The following is a 12,885-nucleotide window of genomic DNA, read 5'->3' as shown; positions in this document are numbered from 1 at the left end:
ACTGACAAAGACATGAACAGTCTATAATTTTAAGGGTAGGTTAATTTTAACATTGAGAGATAGAATATAAAAAATAAAATCCAGAAAATCACATTGCATAAATTATATAAATTTATTTGCATTTTGTAGTGAGAAATAAGTATTTAATCCCCTACCAACCATTAAGAGTTCTGGCTCCTACAGACCAGTTGGGCGCTCCTAATGAACTCGCTACCTGCATAAAAGACAGCTGTCTTACATAGCCACCTTTAGGGTATGTGCACAAGTTGCGGATTTGGCTGCAGATCCACAGCACGTTTCCATGCGTTATACAGTACCATGTAAACCTATGGAAAACCCAATCCGCAGTGCACATGCTGTGGAAAATTCCGAGCTGAAACGCAACGGTTTACTTTCCACAGCATGTCAATTCATTGTGTGGATTCTGCATTTTACACCTATTCAATAGTAGGAATCTGCAGATGTAAAAACGCAGGTGAAATCCGCACAAAATCTGCACAAAATCCACAGGGAATCAGCAGGTAAAACGCAGAACGTTTTACCTGCGGATTCTGCAGAATCCGGGCAGAAAAGTCCGCAATGGAATCCGCAACGTGTGCACATACCCTTATAAAAGACTCTAACCTCTACAACATGGGCAAGACCAAAGAGCTTTCTAAGGATGTCAGGGACAAGATAATAGACCTGCACAAAGCTGGAATGGGCTACAAAACCATAAGTTTGATGCTGGGTGAGAAGGAGACAACTGTTGGTGCAATATTAAGAAAATGGAAGAAATACAAAATGACTGTCAATTGACATCGATCTGGGGCACAATGCAAAATCTCTCCTTGTGGGGTATCCTTGATCCTGGGGAAGGTGATAGATCAGCCTAAAACTACACGGGGGAACTTGTTAATGATCTCAAGGCAGCTGGGACCACAGTCACCAAGAAAACCATTGGTAACACATTACGCCGTAAAGGTTTAAAATCCTGCAGTGCCCGCAAGATTCCCCTGCTCAAGAAGGGACATGTGCAGGACCATTTGTAGTTTGTCAGTAAACAAATGGATGATTCTGTGAGTGATTGGGAGAAGGTGCTGTAGTCAGATGAGGCAAAAATTTAGGTCTTTGGCATTAACTCAACTCGCCATGTTTGGAGGAAGAGAAATGCTTCCTATGACCCAAAGAACACCATCCCCACTGTCAAGCATGGATGTGGAAACATTATATTTTGGGGTTGTTTCTTTGCTAAGGGCACCGGACCACCTCACCGCATCAATGGGAGAATGGATGGAGCCATGTACCATAAAATGCTAAGTGACAACCTCCTTCCCACCACCAGGACATTAAAAATGGGTTGTGGCTGGGTTTTCCAGCAAGAGAATGACCCAAAACATGCAGCCAAGGCAACAAAGGAGTGGCTCAAAAAAGAAGCACATTAAGGTCATGGAGTGGGCTAGCCAGTCTCAAGACCTTAATCCCATAGAAAACTTTTGCAGGGAGATGAAGCTCCGAGTTGCCAAGCGACAGCCTCAAAATCTTCATGATTTAGAGACGATCTGCAAAGAGGAGTGGACCAAAATTCCTCCTGACAGGTGCACAAACCTCATCATCAACTACAAAAAATATCTGACTGCTGTGCTTGCTAAAAAGGGTTTTACCACCAAGTATTAAGTCTGGCTCGTCAGAGAGTCAAATACTTATTTCTCACTGCAAAATGCAAATACATTTATATAATTTATACAATGTGATTTTCTGAATTTTATTTTTGATATTCTATTTCTCAATGTTAAAATTAACCTTCCCTTAAAATTGTAGACTGTTCATGTCTTTGTCAGTGGGCAGACTTGCAAAATCAGCAAGGGATCAAATACTTAATCGAAACAATGTGCAGTCCATATAGAGTGACTGCCGACTTTCTTCTCAAACCTGGATAACCCTTTCAATGGCACAATGGCAGCAGTGAGCAACTACAGTCATGCATCGGTGAGTTGCAGAATGTGCAAAGTTTTTTAAGTAGTATTTTGGAGAGGGTCCACTTAAAACAGGCACCTGAAAAATCAATCAAATATGCTTAAAAAACTCTTCATTTTCGTTTCTATTGTAAAACCACTTTGCCGTCCATATGTTCAGTCTCTTGAGCATTTTTTACTGCTTCAGAATTTCAAACACGACCCGAGGGAGAAAAGAAATTGCATGTTACTTCTTTGAAGTGGAACCTGATGGAATCTGCTCCAGACTTGGCACTGTCAATTCAAAAAGCTGCAAAAAAAAACTCCAAGGAAAAAACTCCAAAACGTTCCAAAAAATTTTCAAGAGAGTTTTGGGAAGTCACAGTCAAACGGCTGTATAACACGGGCAACGATCACATTGCAATGCTTGGAATGGCCGGCAGCTCTCCTGACCCGAGCATGACAACTGCATAGAAGCACATGCTGTCATGCTTGGTTCAGGAGAGCCGCTGGCCAGTCTGAGTATTGTGATGCAATCTTCATGTTTGTGTACGGCTGTCAGACTGCACCTTCAACTCATAATCCTCATAGAAAGAGCGTTTCCGGTAGCAATTTTCACAGGAAAAAATTTTTGGCCACCACCACACTCCATATACACAAACACTTATTTGTTTGGTCAAAGCGATGAGTTCGACGGGGTATGTCATCAGGTGATAAACTGTATGAAATTGTTTGTGGCATTAAAGCGAGTCTGTCACACACAAAAGACAAAATCTTCCATAATTTTAATCTTCATCAAAGAAATCCTTATGAAATTCTGAGCAAAGTCTGATGGTGAAAACTGATATTGACCAAACTCTTATGACACTCTCATCAAAAACACTGATGAAACAAAGACCTTTTTTTGTTGGCACGCACTAAGAAGGGAAAATTACAAAAATCAATTTACATCGTGCATATAGCTATTAAACAGTCCTGTTGTGTTTAAAGTAAGTAATCCTTACAACTGTTTACACTTATTACTGATCCAGTATACAATGCTGCAATGAAACTTTTCCCATAGGACTCAAGGAATATGCATAATATAAACTCTCTCCTGGCTTTTATGGACATTGCGGTCAACTGTGTCTAGATACCAATTAATCTTGCAGTAGTAAATATAATCTTTGACAATGAATGCTGTCAAATGAGTATATCCTGGATAATAACAGACATATTATCCATTATAAACATCAGGCAGCTGCAAGGGAAGGATTCCTCTCACAGCATAGCAAGTAATGAATGAACCTAATGCTGCAAATCTGTTCTTGTACATATGAGCTGGCAGGGAGCCAACCAATGAGACTGACATCTACATGATTCAATTTCTTGCATGATAACATTGTGCAAAAATGTAAACTGAGCAATATACAGTGGATTTGAACATAAGTCTAAAGCTGCAAGACATCATGCTAATAGATTTTTATTCTAACCCTGGTTTTACCTGCATTAATTCTATTGACTTAAAAACAAAACAGAAACAATTTTAAGATGTTCTCAAATGTTGGCTCTTTCAAACCATTAAAAGCAAAAAAATAAAAAGATGCCTAAATTATCTCCCAACTACAACCTCAATTTCAATAAAGAGCAAAAATTCTAGTAAAACAAGAATGTAATGGTGTGGAAATCTCTTATTGCCATATTTTATTTACAACACATCGTAGAACACAGATCAGAAACTGTAAGACATTATTCCATTTCATTTGAAAAAAAAAATAGAAATTGATGGCAGCAACACGTCTTTAAAAAAGTTAGGACAGGGTTAACAAAATGCTGGAAATGTAAGTAGTGTTAATAAAAACAGTTAGAGGGTCAATTTTCAGCAAGGTTACATGACTGTGTATAAAAAGATGGAGAGGCACAGTCTCTCAGAAGCAAACATGGTCAGTGGTTCACCAAGCATTTTAGGTATATTATTCTCTAACTGCTCCAGCACTTCAGAGAAGATATACTTGAAGATTCGACCAGCGACAATACCTTAAGATGAGACTAGAGCGACTCCACCCCCTAGACTGAATCTTTCTAGTGCTGAAGCTGATGATTGACAGGTCTCACCCCTATGTGTACATGGGGAGATGCTACGAGACTGGCCCAGTCTCGAGATAAAGCACGAGATGCAAAACATGAGTCGAGTTGGGTGAGCATCCAGACTCCCAGTTTTGGTTGGTGCTATGTTTATAAATTTGTGCTCAACTGGCTTTTGCCTAGACCTTATATTAATTTATTGCCATTGTTTATTGTTATGTATTGTTATGCTATCTGTTATGATCCGGTGACCTTGGAGCAGCATGAGAGCTTTCACTGGAGAAGGTGGTCACTATACTGACCGCAATCCTGAACTTAACACCGCAACTAGAAGTAGCCGTGGAGTGTACCTAAAAATCCTAGACACCTCGTCACAGCCGGAGGACTAAATACCCCTAAAGATGGAAATAGGAATACTATCTTGCCTCAGAGCAGATCCCCAAAGGATAGACAGCCCCCCACAAATATTGGCGGTGAGTTGGAGAGGAAAAAACATACACAGGCAGAAAAACAGGATTTAGCACAGGAGGCCACTCTAGCTAGATAGGACAGGATAGGACAGAGTTCTGTGCGGTCAGTATTAAAACCCTTCAAAAATATCCACAGCAGAATATACAAAAATGTCCTACATCTAACTAAAGATGTAGGAGCGTATATCTGCAACTCCAGTGAATCCTACAATCAGAGCAGGAATACATACAAAAATAAGCACACAGCAGTGTGCCACAGACACAAAAAACCAAACACTTATCTTTACTGAATTTGGCAGCTAAGCAGGAGAAGCCAGAAAGTGATCCTACACTTCACAAGGAACATTGACAACTGGCAAGGGCTAATGAATCCTGCACACCTAAATATCCCAGTTAGCATTGCAATCAACAGATACACCTGGCCAGGACTGCGACTCAGAGACAACTGCATTCCCACCTACAACCACTGGAGGGAGCCCAAGAGCAGAATTCACAACAGCTATCTTGCCAATATAGCTTTCAATGATTAATTGTGTTTCACACTTTTGTGTAAATTATGATAAATATATATATACCTTGATTAATCCCTGAAGGAAACGGATAGATTTCCAAAACGCGTTGGAGTTTTGATTCTTTCTCTGCACTGTACCCGATCACGTGACCATCATGTCACTACGGACGTCACATGATCTAGGACATCACACAGGTCCTGCAAGTACCGAAGCTTTATTCCAGGTACTGTCGGACTTAATCCACTGAGTGCCTGTCACCGGCCGGGACAGCGCTCAAACTTTTTATCCATCCTGCAGCACCTTAGTCCCTACTTCTGTTACAGAACTGCAACACAGAACTAGGATAGAAGGGGAAAACTGACTCTGCACTGAGACTAGGCTGATACCCTACGATGGAGTGGGCGACCCATTCCTTGCGAATAGACCACTAACAATCCTAGGTTAATCTCAGCGAAGATCTATTATTTAGGGGGAAGGAGGTCCCTGAAAGATCTAAGGACAGGTATAAAAACAGGTCACCTCCTAATAGAAAATACAGAGATGGCTGCAGTAACCAAATGAAAACAGAAACTAAAGGTAGTAGAGCCAGAGATCCCTGAACTGCACAATATCAAACACAGAAAGCTATCAAAGCACCAGATCTCTAGCGGATTAACACTGTTGTCCAGCAAGGAATATGAGGCAGGTGCTGGGTAATAAAGGGTGATACAATCACCTGACCTAAAACAACCCAACACCAGCGGAAAAAGACCAGCAGCCAGAAAACCACAACAAGATGACGAATGTTCAAAAACAAAACAGATTCTAACAACTTCATCCGTGACACCAGCACCTACGAGACTACAGAAAAACCTTTCGAAGGCAGTGACACTTCAGCATTGAAACACGGTAACCCAACATTTATAGAATTATCACTGTGATTTGCCTTATATTCTTTTGTCATACTATGCAATATTCTTTGGTTATCAAGTCACATTTGCTTATTGTAGAGCTTCACTGCAACTAGGAAGTTTCAGAGTTACTACTTCACTACTACGCCACCAGACTTTATAGGCCTTACTGACACATTGCTTCTACCAGCCACATTTATGAAACTTGCCTCCTCCTCTTCTCTTTCCTTGGCTCTACCACTACTTGTTACTAACCTTTTTTCACTATTTACAGCATATTGAACCATAGCGCTAATAACTATTATTTTTCATTTAGTTCTTCCTTGACCTATATGGTTATTGGTCCTATTTGCAGCTGGTTCATTGTGCATATACAAGTGCAACTATCTAAACAAAGATATACATATATGAATATATATTAACCTACTTATTTCAGCTCACCTGGTGAGATAGAGCCTACAAGCCCCAGGTCCGTCGGTGCAGAAGGCAGGTAAGGCACATGGGAAATGAGGACTCAGCATACGCTAGAGACTCAGGACTCAGAAGCATACGTGCTGTGGGACAAAGCAAGGGTGAATACAGGTATGGCAAAAACAAGGTTTAACTTGGTGGGCTGTAGGTATGCAGGAACAGAGTTGGATAACAATTGGTGGAGCATATTATAATCTAGAGTCTTAATTCTTATTAATAAGGCAGAGCAGCGTGGCTTTAACACCTTCATAACATTGTGGCTTTTACACCTTCACGACATATATCGTATATATATATGTCATACTTTATGTCTCCCTCTTTAATGCGGGCTCCGGCGCTATGCCCACATCTTTTCAGGCACATATGACAGCTGATTTTATTCACCCACGGCTGTTAACATGTGAAATGTAGCTGTCAATCTCTGACAGCGGCATATAACTTTATCACACAAGAAGAGCGTCACTAACTCCACCCATCGGCACCCCTGTCACATGATTGCGGCACGTCGATGGGTAGGCATGACAACTGGGGGTCTGCAGGATGAGCATTTCTTCTACACATAGCAGAGCAAGCAATTAAAAAGTGTAGAGAAAAATATATTTGTAAATATTAAAAAATTTAAAAAATATTAAAGTTAAAATCACCCCCCTTTTGCCCAATTCAAAATAAAACAATAAAGAAAAACAAAAATAGACATATTTGTTATTGCCACATTCAGAAAAATAAAAATAATTAATCTGATTTGTGAACGGCATAATGAGAAAAAAATTAAAACGCCAGAATTATGATTTTTTTGGTCACTGCAACATTGCAATAAAATGCAACAGCAGACTATCAACATATTATATTTCTGCCAAAATAGTATTGATTAAAACATCAGCTCAGGGTGCAAAAAATAAGCCCCAGCCCAGCCCAAGATGCAAAAAATGGAGATGCTATGGGTCTCGGAAAATTGTGCCATTTTGATTTTTTTTACAAACTTTTGATTTCTTTTAATCCCTTAAATAAAAAAGAACCTAGACATGTTTGGTATCTGCGAACTCATAATGACCTGGAAAATCATAAGGGCTGCTTAGTTATAACATTTATTGAACATGGTGAAAAAAAAACCTGAAAAGGAATGTGGAATTGCACTTTTTTTGCAATTTCACCGCACTTAAAATTAGTTTCCTGTACATTACATAGTAAAATCAATGGTGTCTTTCAAACATCCAACTTGTCCCGCAAAAAATAAGCCCTAACATGACCATATTGACAGAAAAATAAAAACAGTTACGGCTCTGGGAAGAAGGGGAGCAAAAAATGAAAACGGAAAAATGGAAAATGGCACAGGGTGAAAGGGAGTTAAAAGGACTATGACATGATGTCACATGCTGGGTAAACGTGCAAAGGCCGATGTGGAGTACAACAGATTTCAGCAGACCGAGGTGAAGGGAGCAGATCCCAGACCTGAGAAATATTTTTCCCTTGTGGCCGTTTCTTGTTCTGATTTGATTACGGTACATTATTGAATAATTGTATGTACCTAGCCTTACCTATTGATATATTTAGGCTCTCTGACTCACCTTTTTATCTATTGTGTAGATTAATTTATTAAATGCATTTAATAATCTTCTTTGATGTATTTTCAATGCAGTTATGTTATACGTTATACCTTGCATTATTTTACCACAGTGTTAAAACGTTTTTGAAATTGTGGTTGTATTATTTAAATGCTATCTATCTATCGGCATCATTTCTGCTATCTACCTATGGTATGTATTTAACTGCTCTTTTTGATGTATCCATCTATCCAATATCCATCTTCAAGCCTTGTAGCATTTCATGCAGTAACAAGTCTTTAATGCGTTGCACTGATGTGTACAAGCTATTCGACTTCACATACTTTTGAATGAACATAAAAATGTGAAGAACGTTTACATAGAACGTATACATTATATTTATAGTCTTATCTAATATACTGTAATTTCCTATGGAAGGGGTGTACACAGACAAATGAAGTTCCCTTTTAAAAAAAATACAACCTGGTGGTCTGTTTCCACTTGTATACTTTCAAAATAAAGTGTAATATATGGAGGACTAATGGAGACTGTGAGGGGGAAGAGCACATAATTAATGGCTGTGACTGACCTTTGTCACTTTGGGCCCCTTTGCAACCTAACAGTTTTTATAGGGCTTAAAACAAAGTTTTGATTCATTCCCCATATCTCTTTTGCATACAGACTGTTGGGAGGTCTCTAGGTGAATTGGTGGCAGGGGCATAACAATTAGCAAGGGGTCTTAATTGTCGACCAGGCCCGCCAGTCACAGAAACATTTTCAGTATAATGTGTGTCCTTGGATTTACTTCCAGTTGAATTCTATTACCCCCTTTCCAACATTGGGCGTAATAGAACGTCGATGCCAGATTCCCCCTGTTTGGTGCTGGCTCTGGTGCTGAGCCCGCATCTTTCCAGGCACATGACAGCTGATCTATACAGCTGACATGTGACCGCAACAGTTGCGAGTGGAATCGCGATCCACCCACGTCTGTTAACTAGTTAAATGATGCTGTCAATCTCTGACAGCAGCATCTACCAACTCGCACTTACTGGAAGCGCATCACAAATCCCGACCATCGGTGACCTCGTCATATGATCACGGGTCACTGAGGTCTCCAGCAGACCTTTATGGTTGTCATTGACAGATTGCTATGAGCGCTGCCCCGTTGACGGCACTCATAGCAAATGAGCAGAGGTGATCGAATTATTGCAGCTTCTAGTCTCCCATGGAGACTATTGAAGGATGCCAAAAATAAAAAATATTTTTTAAAAATATTAAAAAAATATAAAAGTTAAAATCACCCACCTTTCACCCCATTCATAATAAAACAATAAAAATATCAAATATACACATATTTTGTATCACCGCGTTCAGAATCGCCCAATCTATCAATATAGAAAAATACTTATCCTGATCGCTAAACGTTGTAATGAGAAAACAATTCAAAACATCAGAATTATGATTTTTTGGGTCACTGCTGCATTGCAATAAAATGCAATAGCAGGCAATCAAAAGATTGTATCTACATCAAAATTGTAACAATAAAAACATCAGCTAGGTGCGCAAACAATAAGCCCTCACTCAGTCCCAAATCACAAAAAATGGAGACACTACAGATCTCGAAAAATGGCGCCTTTCTTTAACAAAATTTTGTATTTTTTTCACCGCTTAAATAAAAAAGAACCTAGACATGTTTGGTGTCTATGAACTTGTAATGACCTGGAAAATCACAATGGCCGGTCAGTTTTAGCAGCTAGTAAACATTGTAAAAAAATCTATGGAATTGCACTTTTTATTTGCAATTTCACAGTGTTTTTCAAAAGTACAGCTTGTCCCGCAAAAACAAGCCCTCACATGGCCATATTGATGGAAAAATAAAAAAGTTATGGCTCCGGGAAGAAGGGGAGCAAAAAACGAAAATGCAAAAACAGAAATACCTCTGGTCATGCAGAGGTTAAAGGGATCCTGTCAGCAAGATTGTGCTGAGTAATCTATAGACAGTGTCAAATTGGCATTGTTATACTGATTAAAATGATACCTAGGTTGATTACATCCGTCTTGTGGTTGTTGTTTAATCTTTATTTTCACTTTTCAGTTAATGATATGCTCGTGCTTTGGGGCGGCCTGTGTGGGGTCTTCATGTGGCGCTCTGTTTAGGTATTCATACTGATGGCTTATGGCAGGTCACTAATCCCTCAGAGACCTGCCCCCTATTTTATCACATTCATATATATCACATTCAGCCTGTTAGGCACCAGTGCCGGCGCCTGCGCTGCAGCATGCTTGCATGTATAATATACATTTAATTATGTAGTTTGATGATGTAAATGTATTCAGAAAAAAAAGTCTGTCTCAAAATGACGCCAGCCACGCCTGCGCAGTAGCATCTATTGGCGATAGATGCTACTGCGCAGACGCCTCTGGGGCCATCTTGCTAGAGGAAAAATCGCTGATAGATCGCCGATAGATGCTACTCTGCAGGCGTGGCGGGTGCCATTTTGAAACAGATTTTTTTTCTGAATAAATTTATATCAGCAAATAAAATAATTAAATAGACATTATACATGCGATCCTGCTGCAACGCAGGCGCCGACACCTGCCTGCTGAATATAATTTATTTTTTCAATACATAGAATATTCTGTATGTAAAATAGGGGGCAGGTCAGTGAGGGATCAGTGATCTGTCATAAGCCATCAGTATGAATACTTAAGCAGTGCACCACATAAAGACCCCACCACAGACCGCCCCAAATCTCATTACCTGAAAATAAAAAGGAGGATTTGCAGATAATCGGCACTGCTGGTATTCCATATAGCAAGTCCAAATCCAAACCAAAAGAACATGCGGTTTTTCTTCATTTAGTCAATGCATTTCAGAGTACTACAGATTTCTTCATAAGGAAGAGAAAAACTAAAAATTGACATGTTCATATGTATTCACCCCTTCCCTTTTGTTATGAAGCCCCTAAAACCTTCTGGTGCAAGCAATTACCTTCGTAAGTCACATGCTTAATGAAAGGAAGTCCACCTGTGTACAATCAAAGTGTCACATGTCTGTCAGTATATACAGACCTTTTATGAAAGGCCACAGAGGCTGCAACACCATTAAGCAAGATGCACCACTAACCAAACACCATGAAGACCAAGGAGATCTCCAAACACGTCAGGTATAAAGTTGTTGAAAAGTATAAGTAAGGGTCGGGTTATAAAAATATCAAAAAAAGGCAGAGATTCTGCTTACCTGTCTAACTGGGCCTCAATACAAATGCACTAACAGGGTGCAGTGGACCCAAGTAAAATGACAATTGAAGGATTTTTTTCCTCTTTTTGTGTTTTTTATGTTAGAGTAGGACTGGTAAGTGTAAGGAGTCTTGATGCAAGTTGCCAGCTTACGTATTAAGGCCAGAATATCAACCAATACCCTACATATATTGAGATAATATAGTATGGGGGCACCACAGAATATAAGAGACTGGGATCCAACCCTGACCTAAGGATTAAACATGTACAAAGAGAAAAGAGACAGCAAAGGCCATATAGACTGGGGATCACCAGGCAGCAAGGATTTGTGCAAAACAACACAAATTTATTAAGGTGAGACACAGGACATAAACATTAAAAACATCTAAAAACAGTTTAGAACAATGCCTGAAATAAGGCAAATGCCTGTATACAAATCAGAGGGGGACAAAAATGTATGTATATATGTAACTCAGACTCCTATATGGACAGCATATTCACAAAGTGCATGAGATACACTTATATGTAATGGAAAAGCAAAACATGCAGACAGACACATAACTGCCATTAAAGCCGCACATAACAGATATGAGTACTGAGATACAAAAGCAAGTAGTGCATGCGGTGTAGCAACTCTGTATTATAAATCATATAAAGCGCCATAAAACTTACTTTATTAGAAAAATATTAAAATACCACCAACCTGTGGTACTCCTAAAAATCACAAAACACACCGTGAACAAACTGGTTGGGGAAATTAGTATCCCTACACTGATATCTGAACTGGTACCTGCCTATCTGCGGGGGTTGGCGCCCTAGGGGAAACGTTGTGGCGCCCCCACTCCACGGCGGCTGGCCCTGCGGTCCCTATTGAACCCTTATGTATGTCCAGGGTCCCACTACCCAATCGCATACCTAAAGGAGCCCCTAACAACTAGACATAGAAAATCCTACGCCTAAGGATCACTAGACCCCACACCATGCCATAAAAACAATAAGGAACATGTGGGAGAAAAGATGATGGTTAGATATAAGCAGCCTTGGAGCAAAAACTTTACTCCACTAAGCAAACAATGATGCCATCAATATCCTGCACACATGCTATCAGATGATGTAAATAGATATGCTGGTGAGCATGCCTCTGGATTAGCTGTGGCTATTTAAATACTCATCCAGCCCCAGCATGCCGTCCATCTCTCCCCAGTACCACCTCAACGCGTTTCGCCTCTTCGGCTCATCAGGAGGCCCTGATCAAGAAACATGTGTCCCGATGATATCAAATAAGTATAAACCACCGATTCCGTTACCTCTGATTTAAAGGGTCGGCCCGGGATGCATATCCATTCCATTTCCGGTCCGCCTACATCACATCCACGATGGGACGCATACAAAGGGAGGCGTCCTGCGCAGAATCGCTGTGGTACGCAGGAGGATCTCGCGATATCAACCACAGCTACCGCGCATGTCCGCTACTTCCGGTCCCTTCCCAGATATATCACATGGACATTTGTCAACAGGCTTATTCGCTTGCGTACTGATGGAACGCATACTGCGCTCCAGCCAACAACTCCCAGCCGCATACTTTTGACCAGAATCGCTGATACCTTCCCACAGCGATCACATGTAAATATACGCCCCCAGGCTCATTGCGCTTGCGCACTGATGGAATGCATATTGCGCTCCAACTCCAAGGTATCATATACATATTTCAAAATATTATCCTAACTCCGTCATATTCTTGCATCCGATACAGTTGTATTCCG

General features: G+C 40.2%; 1 protein-coding gene across 1 annotated transcript in view; it reads right to left on the bottom strand.

Annotated features, from left to right (window-relative positions):
• Nucleotides 1-12,885, bottom strand: part of LOC138642126 (collagen alpha-4(VI) chain-like) — a 303,123-nt gene that overhangs the window by 272,536 nt on the left and 17,702 nt on the right. Inside the window, exon 3 of the mRNA XM_069730063.1 lies at nt 6,312-6,424. Within this exon, the coding sequence (XP_069586164.1) occupies nt 6,312-6,391 (80 nt within the window). The 5' untranslated portion in view covers nt 6,392-6,424. The remainder of the gene's footprint in view (nt 1-6,311; nt 6,425-12,885) is intronic.

Source organism: Ranitomeya imitator, chromosome 6 (genome assembly GCF_032444005.1).
Source record: "Ranitomeya imitator isolate aRanImi1 chromosome 6, aRanImi1.pri, whole genome shotgun sequence".
Taxonomy (NCBI): domain Eukaryota; kingdom Metazoa; phylum Chordata; class Amphibia; order Anura; family Dendrobatidae; genus Ranitomeya; species Ranitomeya imitator.
The sequence above is the reverse complement of the archived record's forward strand: the minus strand, read 5'-3'. Positions and strand labels throughout refer to the sequence as shown.